The sequence below is a fragment of the Oculina patagonica genome, chromosome 1 (assembly GCF_052425735.1).
Source record: "Oculina patagonica isolate OP01 chromosome 1, crgOcupat, whole genome shotgun sequence".
NCBI classification, from domain to species: domain Eukaryota; kingdom Metazoa; phylum Cnidaria; class Anthozoa; order Scleractinia; family Oculinidae; genus Oculina; species Oculina patagonica.
Genome location: NC_135758.1, coordinates 18,336,941 through 18,358,926, shown reverse-complemented (window position 1 = coordinate 18,358,926; position 21,986 = coordinate 18,336,941). Strand labels below are relative to the sequence as shown.

The 21,986-nt window shown below is 39.3% G+C and overlaps 1 protein-coding gene and 1 pseudogene across 1 annotated transcript; one reads left to right on the top strand and one right to left on the bottom strand.

Annotated features, from left to right (window-relative positions):
* Nucleotides 1–16,427: 16,427 nt before the first annotated feature.
* On the top strand, nucleotides 16,428–18,267 carry LOC144636840 (uncharacterized). The gene is made up of 3 exons (XM_078496053.1): nucleotides 16,428–16,743; nucleotides 16,970–17,164; nucleotides 17,645–18,267. The coding sequence occupies exons 1-3, from the start codon at nucleotides 16,428–16,430 to the stop codon at nucleotides 18,178–18,180; spliced, it is 1,047 nt and encodes a 348-aa protein (XP_078352179.1). The 3' UTR covers nucleotides 18,181–18,267.
* A 1,570-nt stretch (nucleotides 18,268–19,837) lies between these two features.
* Nucleotides 19,838–21,576, bottom strand: LOC144636830 (uncharacterized; annotated as a pseudogene).
* Nucleotides 21,577–21,986: the final 410 nt, after the last annotated feature.

The following is a 21,986-nucleotide window of genomic DNA, read 5'->3' as shown; positions in this document are numbered from 1 at the left end:
TTAGCAATTCGATAAGGCGCATTTGGAATGGTTTACCAATTGAAGTCCGCCAGGCCGAAGATCTCACCTCTTTTAAGAAATTACTGTCCGAATCCAAATTACCTATAAAAGAAAGCTGCAGTTGCTCTTTCTGTTGACTGTAATTTTCAAAAACCTTTTTAATTGTAATTTTAGCTTCATTTTTAATTAAAATTGTAATTTTTTAATGAACTTTTTATTGTAATTTTAGATACCTTTTTAATTGAAATTGTAATTACCTTTTAACTAGAATTATATTTATATAGATTTCTATTTATTCATATCATAATCACAATTTTGTACATATATACTTTTTACCTTTTAACCGTCTTTTATTTGTAATTTTTAGACCTTTTTATTTCACGAGAGCGTTTTAACGAGCTACGGCTCCTGAGCTCTTCGTGGTTAAATAAACTATGTCTATGTCTATGTCTATGTCTATGGGTGGTCAGTTCCTTTTAAAACTCTTGTTATCTGAGGTCAGCATATTTACCTCGTGCAAGATTATTAGCTTTGAAATCTGCGGGCAAAATATATCAACCTCGCCCTAGATTATACTGTCTAACTTGAGTGACGAGTTTCTTATGGAACTTTTGTTATCTGAGGGCAGCATATAAACCTCGTGCCAGGTTATTATGTCTAACTTGTGTGTCGAGTTCTTTATTGAAATCATGTTGTCTGAAGGCAGTTTATTTACCTCGTGCTAGATTCTTCTGTCTTACTTTGTTGGCGATTTCCTTATAGAACTCTTGTTATATGAGAGCAGCATATTGACCTCCAGCTAGATTCCTCTCTCTTACTTCCATGGCTGGTGAGTTCCTTATGGAATCTGAGGGCAACATATTGACCTCGTGCATAAATATTGTTGCTTACTTGGGTGGTAAGTTAATTATGGAAATCGTGTTATTTCAGGGGAGCATATTGACCTCTTGCCAGATTATTCTGTCCAACTTCGGTGAAAAGTTCCTTATAGTCAGGTACCCAGGAGTCCAAAATGTGATACCCACGGGCATTTTTGTCTGATTTTTGGCAGCATAGCTATTTTTACTAAATCGAGTACGCTGATTTCGAAAATCAATGTTGCCAAGCTTAATTCTTGCGTTAAGATGATGTTTTGATGCATTTAATTATGACGTCAATGTCCAAATAAGGAATTTTCTTTCCTTTAGCTATTTTAAGCACAATTCATCCAGAAATTCGTTCAAAACATTATTTTCTGAATTTTCTGACAGTTTTTATACCGTTTCTATGAATATCAAGCCATCCAGTGAGAATTGACCACGCCCTCTCATAAAAATTCACTTTATCACGGGTATAGTGTTAACATTTTGTTGAAAAATGAATGTGATTCTTGTATTAATAGAAAGTTGTAATTGAATTGCTCCACAAACATCAGCGATGTTTGACATACACCATAACGACTGCTTTTATCCACATTGCAAAAAATTGCCAAGAAAGATCTCGTGACTCTAGAAATAAAACAAGATCTTTCGATTGGACAGACTTAGCTTGAACGATTCGTGGAATGGAGGCTACTATCTTCTGACAGAGACGGAACAACGGGAACGGGAAGAAGGGATGGAAGACAATTACAAACTTTCGTGACCCTGTTCGCAAGAATAATCCACCTCTATTTGCCAGCCTTTATGAAGTCAAAAGTGCTGCAACTAGCCCCAAAAATAGAAAGACTTTAAATTTGCATGGAAACCAGAGTATTCTAGTATGTTGTCTTGTGACGGTGTATGAAGGCAGGCGCGAGATAAACATGTAAGCCATATTGTAGCATCTGAGGTATAATGCCGGTGCCACTGTTTCTCGCAGAAATGAACCCCACAAGTGTGAAACAAGTCAATTTTAGCAGACGTTTTCAGAGAAAAGGTCAAGTGCCTAGAGTCAGTTTGTTCTTCGATGGCTTCGCCCTGGTGGCAGCATACTACATATGGTGGCAGCTATTCGCAAACCAAAAAATGCAAATGCCTTCGGTGGCTTTGCGGAATGTTACGTGAACACTGTTTTGCGGAAAGGTCCTGGATACCAGAGGATTGATGTGTTACTCGATGGGAGGCACTCCATAAAAGCAACGACAAGAAGTCGACGCTCCGAGAACACGGCGCGGCCTGTGAACAGAGTCATTGAAGTACGTAAGAGAGGTTCAGTTGCGGTCGATGAAGTAGCGAACATTTTTGGCACTAGGAGACAACAAAGCGGACTTCGCACGGATTCTCTCAGATGAACTTATCTCGCAGGCACTGACTCTGCAACCGTAGTATATCTGGTGGTTTTTCATACGAAGTGGATTCTGCTCAGATCCTGGCCTAGATGTAGCCTTTTTGAGATCCAACCAAGAGGAAGCCGGTACGAAGTTTGTTCGTTATGCAGTCAGTCTTTAGTTAGCGGGCATGTCGACAACATAGTAGTTTCCACTCGAGGCACAGACTTGCTGTTACTTCCAATTCTCCTGGCACATCGATCGCGCTAAGCTCTCATCAGCAGTGTGGATATGGGCAGGAACTTCAGAGAATTCAACGTAAATACCTTTAGAGGATGTCTCAGTAAATCTTCCTGATAACTCGTCAAGTTCCGTTGTTACCATCTCACACCATCACCGGCTGTAACAGCACCTCTTCCATCTGTGGAGAGTTTTCACAGAACACTTTGTTCTTCTCTCCTCGGTCCTCGAAGATGTCCTCGAAGCTGACACCACTACCTCCGCAGAAAACGTTTGTTTGTTGAATGTATAATAGGGCCTCTTTACATGAGAGTTTTCGTCCCGGGACGAAAGTCATCCCGGGATGAATTCATATCGGTGTCTGGTCATTGCCTTGTTACTGTCTACATGATTGTGTCCCGGGATGAGTTATATCGTCCTGGGATGAACTCATCCCGGGACGAAATCATCTCTGTCCTAAGCACCGGGATAAAATGTCATCCCGGGATGAAACGTGACAAAAAACGCCATGTAAACAGTTTTTTCCGGGATGAAATGTAAAGTAATGTAAGAACGGGCGAGATGAACTCAACTCGGGCGGGACGGGACTTGCATCTCGGGATGAACACGCTCATATAAAATGACAACTTTTTCATCCCGGGTTGAAATTCATCTCGGCTCTCATGCAAAGAGGCCCTAAGAAATCCGAACTGACCACTGGCTATATATGTGCCTCTTCGCTATGAATTTAGAAAATCGCATGTCATGTGCACTGGGCTGTGTAGATGCACCAAGACCGAAGCTAATTGCTATATCAACCTGCGCTAAAGCGCTTTAAAAAAAACTTGTTTAAAAAGCAATATTTGTTCAGTGTTTTTGAAAAAGTTCATAAGATATATTAAAAATATTTACAATATTGTTATGATCATTTTAAATTCGTTCATTTTACATGCGTTCAATCAAAGTCTTTATCTAGACTATCCACAGCCCTCTATTTTTTCGTGTTTTTTCGATCGACGAGCGCGCGGTGAGAACGGCAAGAGAACTGGACGCCAGCGCAAAACGGAAGAAGCAAGGGGGTTTCCCGCCCCCTCTCCCCGCTCGCTCGCTTCGTTTGCTTTTTTGCGTTGAAAAATCGAGAGGCTGTGGACAGTGTAGTCTTTATCATGAGCCTATAACAGACAAAGTACATTGTGAAATAAGTTAGATTCAGCAATATACAAGACAAACAATAACGTTTTATCTCTAACTATAACAACGATGATATATTACGACACTAACTATGATGTTATTTCCATTTATTTTACCACAAAACTGAAACGAAATGCTGAAACAAGGGAAACTCGATATATGAAAATTGTACTGAATGGCGTCATTCTTGATGCTCGCTAGCTCGTAGCTTCAGCGTGGCAAGACTACAACATTTTTCTTTCTTATTGCAACTATAGCGATTTGTTAATACAAAAATCGCATTTGTTCTTTGACAAAATAACAAAACTACACCCGTGATAAGGTTCCCGTGATAGGGTGAATTTTGTTTAAGAGGGCGTGGTCAATTCTCACTGGATGGCTTGATATTCATAGAAACGGTATAAAAACTGTCAGAAAATTCAGAAAATAATGTTTTGAACGAATTTCTGGATGAATTGTGCTTAAAATAGCTAAAGGAAAGAAAATTCCTTATTTGGACATTGACGTCATAATTAAATGCATCAAAACATCATCTTAACGCAAGAATTAAGCTTGGCAACATTGATTTTCGAAATCAGCGTACTCGATTTAGTAAAAATAGCTATGTTGCCAAAAATCAGACAAAAATGCCCGTGGGTGTCACATTTTGGACTCCTGGGTACCTGACTATTATTGAAATCATGTTATCTGAAAGCAGCATTCTAACCTCCTGCTTGATCTTGATGTCTTACTTGAAATTGACTTCCTTATGGAACTCACGTTATCTGAGGGCAGCATATTGACCTCGTACTGGATTATTCTGTCTTGCTTGGGTTGTTAATTCCTTATGGAACTCATGTAATCTGAGAACAGTATATTGACCTTGTGTTAGATAATTTTGCCTTACTTGGAAGGTAACTTATTTTATCTAAAGGCAGTATATTTTCAATCCCGGTCCAAAAGAATCGAATAAGAAAAAAGCTACATGAGCGACTGAAAATGACGATTTTGATCCCTTGCGTTGAAATACCACCACGGGGATTGAAGCACATTTTCACTCTAGATCCAGAAAAATTGGCCAGTTTGAGACTTGAAATGAACAGTTTAGGTCTTTTGGGAAAAACACCATCACATGGATACATCATAACTTTCTTTGCCGGTCCAAAAGATAGAATAAGAAAGCGCTAGAGAAGCCACTAAAAATGGTGATTTCGAGCCCTTCTGTTGAAAAACCACCATGTAGATTAAAGCCTATTTTCACTCCAGATCCCGCAAACCGGCCAGTTTGAGACATGAAATGTACAGTTTGGGTCTTTTTGAAAAATGCCATCACATGGATTCATCATAATCTTCACTCCAGGTCCAAAAGCATCGAATAAGAACGTGCTACATGAGCCACATAAAATGACAATTTTGGGCCCTTGTGTTGAAATACCACCACGGAGGTTAAAGCTACTTTTCACTCCAGATCCATCAAAACCGGCCAGTTTGAGATTTGAAATGTACAGTTTCGATTTTTTTGGAAAAATGCCATTACGTGTATTCTTCCTTATTTTCGCTCCTGGTCTAAAAGAATTGAATAAGACAGTACTACATGAGCCACTGAAAATGGCGATTTTCGTTACTTGCGTTGAAATACCACCATGTAGATTAAAGCTTATTTTTACTCCAGATCCAGCAAAACCGGCCAGTTTGAGACTTGAAATGTACAGTTTGGGTCTTTTTGGAAAAATGCAATCACGTGGATTCATCTTTATTTTCACTCCCTGTCCAAAAAAATCAAATAAGAAAGTGCTACATGAGCAACTGAAAATGACAATTTTGTGCCCTTGTGCAGTGAAATGTCACCACGTAGATTAAAGCCTATGTTTCACTCCGATCCAGCAAAACCGGCCATACAATGCGTAGCTGGCGCCTGTGTGCAGTTTGGGCGCATTTAGAAGATGCAAAAGGCGCGGGACGGCCTCTTTCTCTCGTGTGGCCGTCTCGGGATCTCCCACCTATTGCAAAACGCGCTTCTCTGAAAACCCGTCTTTCTCCATCCGTCTTCTCGCCCACATTTTTCCCGCTTGTCTACTCTTGTACCTTTCGTGAAAAACACTAAAGACCCGTTTACGCGTGATCGCTGTGGTTTTCAATCGCCGTTTTCAAAACTTTTTTTTATTTCCGTTTGTTGCACTTGACCTCGTGATAAAATCGCACGAAAATTGCAAACTTTCATTAGCAAGCTGCGATTTCCTTGCTGCGATATCGTTGAGCTTTTGACATGACAAAATCGCCGCCAGTTTATCCTTGAGATTTTCATGTCGAACTGGAGCTCGACAAAAATTGAACTAAATAGCAAATCGCATCAAAAAAAACCCACCCCCCCCCCTCCGCCGCCCACCTCCCCGACCCCTGCTCCCCATGACTATCTAGGATCGAGTGCCTCTCGGCTAATATTTAACTTGCCGTTGTTTGTCAATGCTTTCGATTGTAACCTGCGATCAGCTGCAGGCGTTCTTTTTTCTCTTTCGAAAGGGAGAAGGAAAAAGTGAATGATTGGAAGTGATACGTAGGTAGGGATGGCATGATCTTAGGTTATTTTGATTGCTATCGTTATGACAGCAGCAATGTAAGTATTTCTCATCAAGATAGGAAATTTAGTTTACTAACCATCCTTTTAGTATAACAGGTATAACGAAAGATTACTCTCGATAGCTATTTAATAACTGAAATTTTCGTTTTGCCAGATTCCGGTAACCGCCAAATGTAATTTTGTATTAATCCAGAATAAACTTGTGCTAAAAAAGGTTTCTTTCAGGATAGATATTGGCTTAACAACAGGACAAATGTCATCCCCAGTAGATCTGGGAGACCTCGAGGGGCTATTTTAATGGGGATACGACCCACAGTCGTGACCTTTCTGGATTGATGTTCGCAGCATGAAAGGTCAAAATGTCAGTGCCCTGTTATCAAAACGCTCTAAATTTTTCAAATTTTTATTTACCCAAGCTAGTTTTTGTTAAAAGCTAAGATGAAGTGATACTTTTATTCAAAAAAAATAGTTTTGATGGGTAAATCCATGTACCAGATTGACTTATTGGGCCAAGGATTTCGGCTAAATTGTGAGGTGACGCAACATTGTCGAAGTCTATAATTTCGAAAATTTGTCAAAAATTCAGGTTCAAATTTCGTTCTAATCTGACAGCGCTAAATTATTATTAAAAAATTATATTTTTAAACTATGTGTTAGGTTTTACTGTTACGGTTTTATCTTGTTTTGCTAGCATTCGAAAATCGCGAAATTTTAGGGCCGATTTTAATTTGGCACTTCCAGCGGCCAAAAAAGGAAAGACGTCTCGACAAAACAAAATCAAAACAACTTCAAAGTAACATTTTGAAAAAAAAAATAGTTAAAGCCTTCATCCTGACAAAGTTTGATAAAAATTGAATTCTCCTATCCTGCATAGGTATGGTTGACCCGTGAAGCAAGACAAAGCGACGAGTGGCATTTTTACTAGTGCAGCAGGCACGGGTAAGCACAGGCGTTCAACTTTATGCGTGTGTTTGTTTGTGTGGTCTCTTCACTTATGGTTGTTGTGAACATTTTAGCTTCGAAAAATCACCTTTTACGCCTGTGTTTTTGAAATAAAATAAATTGAAAATATTTCAGCATAGGGTGAGTTAGTATTTTTGACAAATTGAAGCTTGCAAGAGCAGTTCTTTGATTAATGTTTTGAACTCGTATATCTGATACAATAATTTACATGCGGCGTGCAACTTTGACATCGGAGAATCCAGTTCTGTTTCTGGAATGTTGGCGAAAAATATATATTTTCTCTACTCACTACTTCTCTCAACATTGGAACGTCAGTTTATGACAGGAAAATAAAGAAAAGTTGTAAGAGTGGACGAGCCTGTGTTACTTCAATTTGTTTCAAAGATGATGTTAATAGTTCTTAAGGTCGCGGGGGACACCTACAGCATAAATAAATTCGTGAAGCGAAATTTTGCTTGACCTGCATCATTTAAAACGCTTATGTCTCGGCTGTTATGGATGCGATTAGGCTCAAATTTTACATAGACATACAGAAATGATAAAAAATTATAAATGTGATCTTTTATTTGGTGGATTGCACTTAACGGCGATGTAACAGCCTCGTTAGTTCCAAATTGGGAAGAACTTGATTTTGGGGCTGAGTTTGCGGAACGAGTAGGAGACAGCACACTGTGATCTTGTCAAAAACTAATCAGTCAATACCTCTAGGGTGTCATAACAGAAGCGGATTTTTTAATTTAAAGTTTGCCAGCAAGTTCTGGTGGTTTAAATGTGCAAATTTGAATATAATGCCTTCTCTCTCTTTTTAAAAGCGCACTTTTAGAATTCCGCTTCTGTTATGACACACTACAGTATGCCTAGTTTACCTCTCTGCAGTGGCAGCTCATGAAGTTCTGTATCCGCGCAGTATTCTCAGCCCCAAAATTGTCGGAAAAGTCCAAACTTTCAGATTTCCGAAGGTGACCCGATCAAAACACGGTTTCCAAATTTCCAATCATTTACAAAAGCATCTGAGGAAAAGGATGGAGATGATGGGAGTTTTGAACATGTGGAGGAGAGAGAATTTGTCTTTTTTCATAAACCAGCTGTCGCGGAAAGCGGCGGGAAGCGACTGTATAAATATTGAGAGTGCACATCATTGCGGGAAAATTTTTATCCTCTTTGAGCGGTCAACAAGCAAAAGTAATGCCGTTTCTATCTTCCTATAAAAACATGCCTTTCACAGGTTGGCACAGGTTGCAAAGTTTACAAACCTGTAAACAGCGCGCTTTTAACAAGGTCCTGTGAAAATTTGTAACCTATTTACTCGATAATGCTAAAGTTCCGGCATGTCGACTTGGAAGTTTGTATTCTGGCCCTTTTTTCGACTTTTTTTGCTTGTTTACAAGCAAAAAGTAGGAGAATAGCGTTTACATGGGCTAAAATCTGAACCGGAAGGGATCGCATTCTTGTTAACTCTCAAGGGACTGTTTTAATTTCTCAAGGGAATACTTTCCGCTGTGGGTGATCAAAGCGCGTGACTTGTAAAGTGTCACTCTATGCTTCAGCACTTCCGTTCTTGTAGAAAAAACGTGACTTGTCAATTTACAAACGTTATATAAGAATCAAAAACGTGAGTAGCCCAAATCTTACGTCACATAACCAATTAAGAATGTAAGGGGTTCAGCGCTCGAAGGCAGCGAAGTTTAAAACGATTAAGAACGCAATTTTTACTAGTACAAGTCTTTAGGCGCTAATATTAATTTAACCTAAAACGATTAACAACGCAAATTTGTACTCGTACAAGTCTTTCACACACTAAAACGTTGCTAACAGTTAACCAAAGGGAACTCATTTCGTGACAATTGATTATTTCTGCTGAGTTGCACAATTTAGAATTGCAACATCATCTAGCGAAGCGCACTATTACTAAAAATAGATTTCGCCACATGATACCCCCCCCCCCCCCCCCCCCCCCGCGTGAGTCGGACAACAATTTTAGTTTCGGCAAAGGCTTTGTATGGAGGGGACGCATCCTTGACCCGGGATCCTTGACAAGAAATAAAGGGCGAGAAAGGCACAATTTGAGGCCGAGATTCTCGAAAGGCTCGAAAAATGATAGATTCCAAACATTTTTGCTTTAGTAATTGAAAAACAGATTGAAGGTATCCAAAAAATGGCCCAAAATTGAATTTATTAGTCGAAGATCCGGCAATGACACCTTGATTCCCACTGCAAAATTATTCAGGCTGCCGAGAAATTTAAGCAGCGGATAGCGAATTACTATCGAATTATATAATTGCGAAGGATAGCACTTGTATGTTTGCTTCATTTAGGCCCCGGCAAGATCGTCGGTTGCAAGAAATTCAGAATTCTTCCCGAATTTGACGGCACTGATCGCCGGCCATCCGATCTGTTTCGACACATGATAGATAGAGGTCGAAAATATTATGTTATTCAAACGCCTTCCTAATGGAATTGACGGCGGGTTTGATTTTAATAAAGCTGTTATTTATCCCCATTACTATTACAGACTGCAGCTACAGCTGCCGAGCTCGATCAGTGTATATTAAATAGTATTTGCCGCGACAATTGTGTAACGAAATTGACCTCTTTAAGTATTCGGGTCAAGCAAGGGGACCGATCGGACGAGCGTTTCTTTGTGTAATTTTGTGGTGGCATAAATCTGAGGTTAGCTCTGTTGTGTTGCAAAATGTGCCACTAAGAACAGTGTAAACGTTTTGCATTTCTCACAAAAATAAAAGTTTTCTTTCAGCAAATCCCGGCAGCAAATCGGGCCTTTATAATCCATTCAATAACTGAGAGTAAAACATTTTACACATTTATTGAATAATCGCTCTGTTTGACAAACCTTTTGTTTCAAACCACGGTTTGAGCTTTCTACGTTGCACAGGTAAGGCTTTCCGAATTCCGAGCCAATCTGGCCATGGTTTTGTGAAACAATCGCTAAATATGCCTCCAAAGTTGCCGCCAACCATACATTGCTCTTACAGAGAGCGGTTTGTTTGTCCGAATTTTATCTGACTCACACCGGGAGTCAAATTCTGTGACGTCATTAGTGCGCTTCGCTAATTGCAACATCATTAAATGTGTTAAGTGATATTTATAAGTTTTTTTGTAGCCTGTTGTGAAATTACTTCCGGTGGAAACAGTAAACGTTAAACGTTTCTTCTGTTCAGAAGTTAATGCATCGCCATTAGAAAAATAAACAGCAACTGTTTTGCTGGAAATGTAGTCGTTAGAAATGGCATGTGTAGCCGTAAGGTAAAGAATAACGCGAGGAGAAGCGGCTTTTGGTAATATCGAAAAATATGAGCACGCGGGCGTGATTTGATGTGTTTGCGTCTGGAATTGTTTGTCTCTTTGAAAACGCATTGTTCTCAGCATAAAAGCGTGGAATATAATTACCATAATTACCATTTTGAAACCGTTTTTTGATCGGGACACCTTCGGAAATCTCAAAGTTTGGACTTTTCCGACAATTTTGTGGCAGAGAATTCAGCGCGGATATAGAACTTCATGAGCTGCCACTGCAGAGAGGTAAACTAGGAATACGGTAGTGTGTCATAACAGAGGCGGAATTTTAAACGAGCGCTTTTAGAAAGAGGTAGAAGGCATTCAATTAAAATTTGCGCATTTAAACCGCCATAACTTGCTGGAAAACTTTAAATTAAAAAATCCGCTTCTGTTATGACACTCTAGAGATATTGACTGATTAGTTTTTGACAAGATCACAGTGTGCTGTCTCCTACTCGTTCTACAAACTCTGCCACGAAATCATGTTCTTCCCAATTTGGCAGTATCGTGGCTATAACATCGCCGTAGGTACAATCTACCAAATAAAAGATGACATACATAATCTTTTATCATTTCTTTATGTCTCTGTAAAATTTGAGCTTAATCGCATTCATAACAGCCGAGGAATAAGCGTTTTAAAAGATGCAGGTCAAGCAAAATTTCGCTTCATGAATTTATTCATGCTGTATATATCCCCCGCGACCTTAAGCCGAGTAGAAATCTTTCTAACTCGAAAGGAAACAACTATTTCGATTAAACATGTTAAAGGCAAACGTCAAAGTTTACCTTTTTTAACCAAGCCAAAGTATATGAGCACCCAGCCGTCGCGACTGACAAAAACAGCATTTACTCCGCGAAAATAAAAAAAAATGCTTGAACTGAAAGACGTTTGAATTCTTCCATGATATGCTCGAACAACAATGCCCAGGATAAACCTTCTACTCATACTAACTTCATGCAAAAAAAGTCGATATCTCGAAGAGATCTTTGATTTATTATGATCGATCACTTCAGGAATTCTTATGCACAATATTGATACAAATTTCTATTTCAAAATCGCTAAATCTATTTCAAAACCGCGAATTCCCTCGATGTTGTTGACAAGCTTTATGTAAACGTCCATATCATTATGAGATCTTTCGATCGCCGTTGTGAAGGTGTCACTTCAGAGGAGTAAAAACCTTGTTAGATCACATATGATCACTCTAAAAATATTTTTACACAAATAAAATGAATAAAAAACTTTCTAAGTTATATTTTAGACGTTTATTATCATTTTCTTTTAACTGGCGAGCATTATTACGAGCTACACGCCAGATTGCTCGACGGCACTTATCGACACTACATTAATCTAGCCACAGAAAAAACACAGATGCAAACAACACCAGATAACAACTATCAGCTGAATATGGTCTTTGTCTACCTTAGAACAGAATTAGATATTTATTTTGTTCCTGCATCACTGCGATTTTGTGTTACAAACCAATACATATGAACTCACTTTCAGCTGTAGCCGGCCATTTTCTTGTTCAAAACAACTGATTCGAGCGCGGAGAACGGACTAGTTCCAGTCCCCCTCCGCATCAAGGCTGCGCCAGAGAACATGTACGCCCGTTTCAACGCCCTCTCTCCATACGCCCTGGTTTAAAACTCTCGCGCCACTTTCTCGGCCAATCAGAAGTAAAACCAAAACCAATAATGACTCCCTCGCGCACGTTTTCCCGCGCTTCGTGCCGGCTAGTGTATTTGCTTCGAGTTTTGATTGGTTAAATGGATTGTCTGTGTTCTTTGTGATTGGTTAGAAGGATTACTTTGGTATTGGTTTTACGACACTCAATTGAAAAATGCTCTATTATAATAACTCTGAGTCACACGAATGTTAGGCCAATCTGACGAATAAAGTTAAGCGTTGTTGTTGTAAATTGGGTATAATCTCTTAATAGCTCAAGCATTTTTTATGTTTTAGAAATCAAATAAAAAAGTTTTTGTTTTTTTAAAAACCATAATTTACTTTTGAGTAAACATTTTGTTTACAAACAATTCCACACGCGAGCACATCAAATCACACGCGCGCTCATATCTTTATGCAAATACTCGCTCGTTAAGTTGTCGATGACAGTCGTTGCACTTCGTGCATACGCTTTAAATAAATGCATAATAATTAGCCAAAGGTGTCCCCCGCGACCTTAACTCCAACTTATATACTCAATATCCAACCATTTAAAGGTCAAGTGAACGGAAATTCCAAAACGCTATTTTAACCAACCAAACGGTAGGACTATCCATTATTGAGTAAAATTAAGAAAACTTTTTGCTTTCCGGGCCTTAAAGCGTGAATAACAGCAAAAATACGAAGATTTCCGAAGGCTTCACGAAAACGTTTTTGAATGACTGCGCACTGAAATGGAAGAAATGGAACGAGTTTTGACGTCATAATTGGTGTTTTTGAAGACGACCGCAGACCAATACCACAGACCGCGCCGACGGCAACGTCCACGACAAATAGATTTATATTTTACTTGAGAATCTCGCAAATTTCCGGACGTATACTGCTTATTTATTGCTTTAAGAACTAGCTCCCGCTGAATATTCAAAGAGAGCGTTTAACCACAAATAGAAAAACCAAATATTAGCTTTCGTGGCTGACGTTGTCCAAAATACGCAGAATTTCGTCATTTTACGTTGTTGTTTGGCAGAGAACGGCTTTGGAGTGTACCAAGATTCAAAACGCACGTGCAGATAATTCTGCTCATTAACGTTAAATGCTAATGAGAAGTACAATAGAGATTCCTTATTTGTTTTCATACCAGCGTGCATTCTACCTATGTCACACATTATTATGCAAAACGACAGCAAAAGAAACTTTAAGCTATTTTTGAGCTTTAAAAAACATGCGCGTCTCTGAACAACAACCAACAATCAATCAACTGAAAAACGGCCAAACAGAACGAAATAACTGCTTCAAATGTCACTCAACACATTTATTTAAATTCTAACGTGCGGTCCGCGGAATCGGTCTGCGATCGTCTTCAAAAACACCAAGTTTTTATTTCGACAATTTTTCCGAGCACTCTACGATAATGAAGGCCTAAAAAAGCATTTTTCAACTTGTAATATCTCTGCGATGTAATGTTCGATTTTTTTGAAACTTCGTGATATGTTTATTTGGTTCTTAACAAACACATGAGCAAAAAATAAAAAAAATCGAAGTTTATGTTCATTTGAACTTTAATTAAGCAAGAAACCGGGTAAACCCATGTTTACTACATCCCACTCCCTGTGTGACTGAATGGTCTCCTTTGGAGACCCCTCAGGTGGGCCACCTTTACCTTCCATATAAGGAGATGGCCACCTTTGGATCTAACGAGCTTCACACGGTCAAAGGGATTGTTTTCCTACCCATGGTATTATGTACATAGTACCAAATGCAAATTAGCCAAGCTGTAGGCATACCTACCACCCCCCCCACCCCCCCCCCCAAAAAAAAAAAAATGGTGCTTCTTTCGGGGAGTGGGCACGGGCACTGTAAATGCAAATTAGCTAAGCATCCAGGACTTCTCGGTTCAATAAATGCTTGGTTGCCCATGTGTGTGAACTAATTCGAACAATTAACAAAAGTAAGAACACGGCTTTAGTGGTTAGTTATTGGTTTTATATTTAGACGAACTCCACTTATCCTATAGCTCATGGAATAATCCAAAAATATCCCTTGTTTATGGAATGACGTGTGTTTATGAGGGAAGAACTCAGAAAACATTCTTAGTTCACAGATTGGATTTCAAGCCACGACCTTCGGTACACTATAAGTCGGACGCTCTAAGGGACAGACCATTAATTATTTTGGAAGGGGTGGGGGGTATGAAAAATATTGAAAAATATTGTTTGCAGGGCCTAGAAAGACAAAATAAATTGTTTGCAAACACGATATGTATAAACATAGTTAACGTTTGCATTTCGAAAAAAATGTTTGCAGAGGTGCATAAGCTAAAAAAAAGTTTGCGAAGAAAACTTTTTCATACCCCCCTCCAAAAAAATTATGGTCCTTCCCTAAAAGTAAACAAACCCGCGAGTAAGAACCTAATTTTTAAGAACCTGTTTGGCTAAAATTTGCCAGTTAGATACCCTCTTTATAAGAAAATCTTTAGCCTAAAATTTGGAAATAGGTTCTTATTTTTTCAAATCGATTAAAAATGTTTACTTTTAGGGAAATAAGATAAGTCGACAGTTTGGATCCTCTTTGGAGACACCTAGGAGCCTTATCACTCCAGATGCAATGTTAATGCCAATGCTGAAAATCTTAAAATATTATTGATACAATCACAAAAATATATATGAAACACAAAGGCTCAGTACCATTAAAACCTCTATTAACAACAATGTAAATTTTTCTTTAGAAAATAAGAACCTATTTAGAACATAAATATCCGAAATTTTTGCTCATTACCATTTATGTAAAAACCTGTTTTGGCTGAATTGGGAAATTGCAGGTTCTTACTCGTAGGATTTTACTGCATTTTAATTAAAGGTAGGCAAGGTAAGTTTACCACCTGGAGTTCACAACGTCAAAGAGTTAAAACCATGCAGAATGGGCATGTTTTTCTCAATGGATTCAAGCTATTTTAATTTCCCTCTGACAAGCAGGCGACCGCTCGTTATGCATTATTAAAAACATGTCATGACAAAAATTTGTTGTAAACACATTTTCGAAAAGAAGCCAAGGAAACGGATCCCTTTAGTGAAGCAGGTAAAATGACCTTTTTGTAGTTTTAGTGTAACGCACATTATATACCAATTGTGAAAAGCAGCTGCGTGTTTTCTCACCTGAATTGCATTTTATTTATTTTACTGTATACCTTAATGGGAGTCTTCAGTCTTAAAGATGCAGCGCGCCGGGTTGCATCACAGATACCTAAACTCGCTTCAAAATATATGAAAGGTTACCGTATAAAACTGTCTACAAAAAGATACTCATAACTTCGTTGATCTGATCCTTTCCAAAAAACGCCATCAAAGGCGCTATAATACAACGTGCTGGGTTTTTTCGATATTTGTTTTCAGTAAAATACAATCGCAATTGCTCTACTAGCCCTCGTTTTCTCGAACCTTCCAATAACTCGAACCAAAAGTTGTTTTCTTTGGATTTGTTTCACTTATTCGGACGCTGTTATTTTACCTCGGGACGCTGTTATTTTACCTCGGGACGCTGTTATTTACCTCCGATTTATCGAACACCCGATTTCTGGAACCACTTTTCGTTTCCCTTCGAGATTCGAGAAATCAGAATTTCACTGTTGGACCCCCGATTTGAATTCCACTGTTGGACTCCCGATTTTGGTTCGAATTATCGGCGTACAGATATTTAGCAATAAAAGCCTTTTGGACCAATTTTGACTTTTCAGCGTAGTCTATAAATTATTATTATTTTTTTTTTGGAATACTAAGATTGAGGACACGAAGTCAAAACAACGGTTGTTGACAAGCAGGTGCAATGAGTTTTTTGCAGCTCAGCTATACTTAAGCTCACATTATAATGTTATTTCGACTATTGGTATTACCAATAGTCAAAATAACTTGCCCATGAAACGAATATAGCCGTTAAATAGATTTAAACAAAACAATTTTCTCTATCAGTTCTTAAACGCTTGGAAACATAAATACACAATTGGATAAGGGAAGGGGGTGGGTAGAAACGAACATTTATTTATAAATGGACACAGAAATTTGCTTCCCAACGCTTATGATCTAGCTACATCCTTTAAAGATATGACGAGGGTTACGTGTAATTTTCATAACATGACAGACAAATCAGACATGTTGGTTAACAATATGGCCGGAGGAACTACAATCACATTTCAGCGAATAATACTTATTTCTTGCCAAAACTAGTCAACGCATGTAATACTCATACCGTGTCTATGAAAATTTCAAACAGATGTTTTGCATAGTTCAACCGACGATCTCAGATAAACCTCAATGGAAACTTTGTTATTTGCCCTGTTCTTCACCTTGGTCCTCCCCGCAGCGGTTGTTGCAGACCGGCCTCGCAGCGGTGCATGCCGGGAAAACAGAGAGGAATTTGGTTTTGCTTTAGTTGGGCATGACTTCAGGAGCGTGCACGCTGACAATTTTGCTCGCTGCTTCTTTGAGTGCAGTTTAGAGGAAAGATGCCAAAGTGCGACGTATCTTTGGGATAAAAAGGAATGTAAAATGAAAAAGGAAACAAAGAAGTCCAGACCTGAAGAGTTTGTGGAAAATCCAGCTGCTACGTATATGGAAAACAACCTTCGAGGTATAATAATCACGAAGTAATTTTCCTAAGAGTAACTTGCATTGCATTCGCTGAATTAGAGCACAGGTGTAAATGTATGCTACATTTATAATATCACTCAATGTACAAGCTGTGATTGGTTTAAAATTGCAACTGACACGGCTGCACTGAGTTAGGTTCATCATGTTTCTTTGACGAATCGCCGGTAATCGTTTATGAAGTGGTGTATATGCATGTTTTTATACAGTCCTACATTTAATTATTGTTGTCTCGTTACGCCTGATTCTTACAGCAAAGAAAGGTTCGAAATCTTTGGTCCCAGGCTCTTCTTGCGAGGATATCTTGCAAAGCGGTGACGCTCAGGGAGATGGCGAATACTGGATCGACCCAAAAGCCTCAGGGGACCCCTTCATAGTGTTCTGCGAAATGCTGACTGATGAAGGTCAGTCAAGCAAGCAGTCAGTCAGTCAGCCAACCAGCCAGTCAGTCAGTCAGTCAGTCAGTCAGTCAGTCAGTCAGTCAGTCAGTCAGTCAGGTGGGCAGACAGGCAGGCATTCAGGCAGGCACGACCATTCAGCTCGATGAATTACAGATTATTCTCGTGGAAGAAAACAGTTCGTTTTTGGAACAAGCACTGATTCAAAATAGCCAGTTAGTTATTCAGTGCGCAAGATGAACAATTAAATATTACGTAATGGCCGATCGGACTAATTTTCTTAGATTGAGTCCGTTTGGACTGGTTAATTTTGATAACTCGAACGTCGATAACTCGAACCTCTTGCTAACTCGAACCGTTTTCGACTCCCCCTTCTATTAATTTTCTTATCGATAACTCGAGCCTTTCTCGATTTTCCTTGCTGGAAGGTTCAACTTATCCGGATTCAATATAATTTTCTCCCAATGCCATTTCTTTTTATCGCAGGTGGATGGACGCTTATCAGTCGTTTTATAATGAAAGATCAAAACTCTCTGCTGGATACAATGAAGACTTCAAATTCCTACAGAGAGATTCTCCCTAACTACAACACCAATAAGCAGTACTTGTTGCAAAATGGCTTCAATCAGTTAAAAAGAGACATGGGCTTCACTCAGATCCGGTTTTACTGTTTTAAAAAGACGCCTGGTCGAGTGTTTCATATCATGACCAACAAAGATACCAAGGGAGCCAATGTAATAAAGTTCTTTACCGAGTCTGACACCATGCCTCCAGCATGTGGTTCTTTCACACGCCTCCCAGATGACAATTCTTTCTTGGCTATGAACTGTGATAAGTGGGGTTATCCGTCTGACGGGCGATGGGGACATAGCGACTATAAAACTAACAGACGCCTCTTCTCAAGACCAGTGGTATGGACAGATCAACGGCTCTTTCGTATGTCGGGTAACGGTAATTACGAATGTGACGACAATGGTGAAAACGTGTCCTTAGGTGACACATGGATGGTATTTGTGCGATAAAGAAATTGACTTAGTTCTCATTAACAAGTAGACTACTCGCCCTCGTTTGCTATGAGCGAATAGGTCAACGAAGCGCAGCCAAGTTGACTATCGCTCATAGAAAACGGGGGCGAGTAGTCGAATTGTTTTGAGTAGAAACTCTAAAGGACCGCAGTCCATTGCAACAAAAAATAAATAAATAAATAAATAAATAAATAATATTGTAATTCGGACAGAAACTTGTTAAAATGTAGCTGGCAGGAGGCCGACCGACTACGTAGAAAGCGTGGAGGAGTTAAATTTAGGACCACCGAACACAAATCCATCCATGCAGTGGCAGGGAGGAGGACTTGAAGTCGAGCGCCTTAAACACTAGACCACCCTGCCTCCAGATTCGCGGAATTTCAATAGGACATGTAGGACACAGCTAATTAAGCCTAACGAAACAATTACATACTTTTTTGACACAACTGATAAAAGATAGCCTAAGGGGTTTAGCAATTTTTTCAACGAAGAAGAACACATGCTAATCGTGTCTTTCTTTTCAGAAATCAATCCCTCGGGTTTTATGGGTCAGTTTCAACAGTCTCGCGGATATTAATTGCGATGCCGTACGATTTCAGAGCCAGGTTGGACGCCTTTAGGCGCCCATTTCTCGAATGTCCCGGACATTTGTCGGGCCCGTAAAGTCATTTTTAGCTATCAGTATCTTAAAAACAGAGAAGTGTGTAGGCCTTAAACTTTGTATGAAGGGAACCTCTGGTCATATTAAAAGTATTTCAAAAAAGTCAGTTCTGTAATCATAAGGTTTGAGATTTTGCTATGGCTTTCAGGATGCGAGAACTTTTCGGGACCTTCGAGAAACGGGCCACTGAACCGACTTCAGTCAACCAATAGCAAAACGATAGGGCCTGATACTTTGTCCAGGTGGAAATCCCTGATGCCCACCTGCTCGGGTTTACCTCGGTGTTAGAACCAGTGCAACAATTTCCTTGCTTTGGAGGTATTTTTTCCTGCTCTACATTGTTTCGAGGTTCTTTGTTGTCTTGGTTTTTCTTTGTTTTACGTCACTGGCATGTTTCATATGTTCTTATATACCGAGGATGAGTCAAATTCTCCAAAACCTTAATAAAAACATACACTCTGATTTTGCCAGTGATGTACTATGTTAAGTAGTTACGTGTTGTAAAAGATAAAGTAAGAGGAGCTTTTAGTTTTCCTAGAACAGGGCCCGGTTGTTCAAAGCACGATTAAGCTAATCCAGGATTAGCGTGAATTTTGAATTCAATTTTAAAACATTTCGTTGAGTTTTTTTTTTTATATTCTTTGTCCCCCAGTTTTGACGTGGACCAATCTCAAATTTCAGAAAACATTAGCTATGAAAAGGCCTTGAAAAGAAGAGAAATTAAAACCTCGATCATCTTTTAATCCTGGGTTAGCGTTAATCGCCTTTCGAACAACCCGGCCCAGGAAGGTAACCTAGCCTAGGATTGGGTATTATTACCTCTTTGGTGCATGTTTTTCTACCTTAAAAGCCTTAATGAATTACTTAAAATTCCAAAAAGTAATAAAGATCGTTACTTTGGATTTGATCAGCAGGGATTTGCTACAGCAAATACATAAGAAGAACCAAGAAAGATTTAATACTGCTCGACGTTTCGGAGTCATCTTGACTCCATTATCAAGAGACTTGTACAGTATGCAAATAAGGAACGCTACAAAATAAGCATAAAACAAAGAACGACCTAAACGAACACCTTAGCGCGGATGAAATCCGTTTGCACGTTAAGTGTTGGCTTACGCATGCGAATGTACAACATTTCTTTCACGAGGCAATCAAATTTGCCGCTACATTTTGCGATGACGCGAAATTGTTCGATGAAGCGTTCAGGTATTTCGCAATTGTGTTGCAGGTTGTAATGTTTGTAAATTGATGATGCCTTTCTTTTGTGCCCATCTACGCGCTCGTGTAAGTGGCCACGTGTATACCCCACATATCCTGCATCACACAGGTTACATTGGAATTGGTAGACGATCATGATACATTGTTGGTTAACAATAGGGGGCTTAATTTCGTGTCGCTTAAGTTGTTGCTCGAGCTTAGGGCTTACAAACACTGGTTGGACAGTCACGTTCAGTTTCGAACTTAGATTGTTCAGTTGTTGTTTAACATAATTAGCTGAACACTGGTCCCTAAAGGGTAGCATTACTCTCACAGTTTCCGATGGTACATCTGGTGGTGGGCAGGGCTCTTGAATTGACACCCTTCTCTCAACGAACCGTTTGATTGCAGTTTTAACCAGTGGTTTTGGGTATTTCAAGTTATGAAAAAACCCCTAAGGCGGTCACATTCCTCGGAGAAGAATGACCAGTTAGAAGATAATCGATAAGCGCGATCCACCAGATGACTCCGAAACGTCGAGCAGCATTAAATCTTTCTTGGTTCTTCTTATACTTTGGATTTAGCAGCAAGCAAGGGATAGGAAAGCGTATCGTTACTTTCGGGAGGGGAGGGGAGGGACAGTCACGACTTTAGGGTAGCTAAAACTTGTACTACATGCAGGTCGATTTGTGTTAATAAAAACAAGAAGCTTGAGAAGCTTAAAATCGGGCGGTTAATAATTAACTATCAATGACGCCAAAAGGTTGTAGTTGGTCGCATTCAAAATAATAAGGATGTTGTTTATATGACAGAATTTTTATCCAGGCCAAAGAGACAGTGGTCGAAATATAGAGGAGCTGGTATTAACGGACTGGTTGCAAGGCAGTGTTCCACTGTATGAAAAATTATTTCAACTCTTTCATTAATCGGGCGTGGCCGATTTAAGGTTTACCCTTTGGTCGTCCTAGAGCGTAGTCTCCTGGCGCGGCCAAAAAGACGGGGATAGCTCGGGGTTGCTACAAAACCGCTACGGGTGACGCATACCGCAATGGTTTTCATTTTAGTTTTGACAGGAAATCGTTGCAGGCACACTTGGTCGACTTTTGGGTTAATGTGTAATCAGGTTGTGTTTTTTTGCTTCGGCGGAAGGACAGAGAAAAAAGCTTACGGTGCAAAGTACAGTATGGGGCCCAGTTCTCGGCCACTTTTGACGTAAACTTGTATTTCTTACCTCAGAAGAACCGCAGGAACTTGAAATTTCTCCCAGAGCTAGCTACATTATTCAGCTTTTTGGTGTAAAGCTATCGACCGGTCAAAAATTAATTTGCCCGAGCAATAATAATAACCGGCACGCAATGCATGCAAAGGCGGTGACGTTTCAGTATAGCAAGTCAGTATGTTTGAAGCCCAGACAGACTGGGAATAGACCTTTTGGGCTTTGTTTGTTTGTTGTCCCATTTCTGACTATGTGATGTTACCCTTGAGAATTACTTCACGATATTCAGAGAGTTAAAAGGAAATTCTCTAGGGAGCATCGTGTGATTTGTGATGGGCAATTGACACACAAAGCTAAAAAGGTCTATTGTTGTGAGTGAAAATGTGAGCCCAAAAAGCAAAAGATATCCAAGTAATTAAACACTGAAATAGACATCGTTGATTAAAGTTGATAGTTTAGAGACTGACTCATTTGCTATAAAAGGGGGAAAGGAGTTTGTCAAGTAAATAAAATTTTACAATAATTTCCTTTGGATGGTATTTTTTATTAAGTTGAAAAAAAACGCAAATATTGAGCTACTTTGATCACAAAATTGACATTTAAACTTGAACCATGCTAACTAAATGTCTTTCATTGTCACTTTGTTACATGGAATGCAACATAGTATGCAACTGTACTAGAAAGCCAGGAAGCTGTTACAACTTTGGCAGAAAAATACTGTCTTGAAAT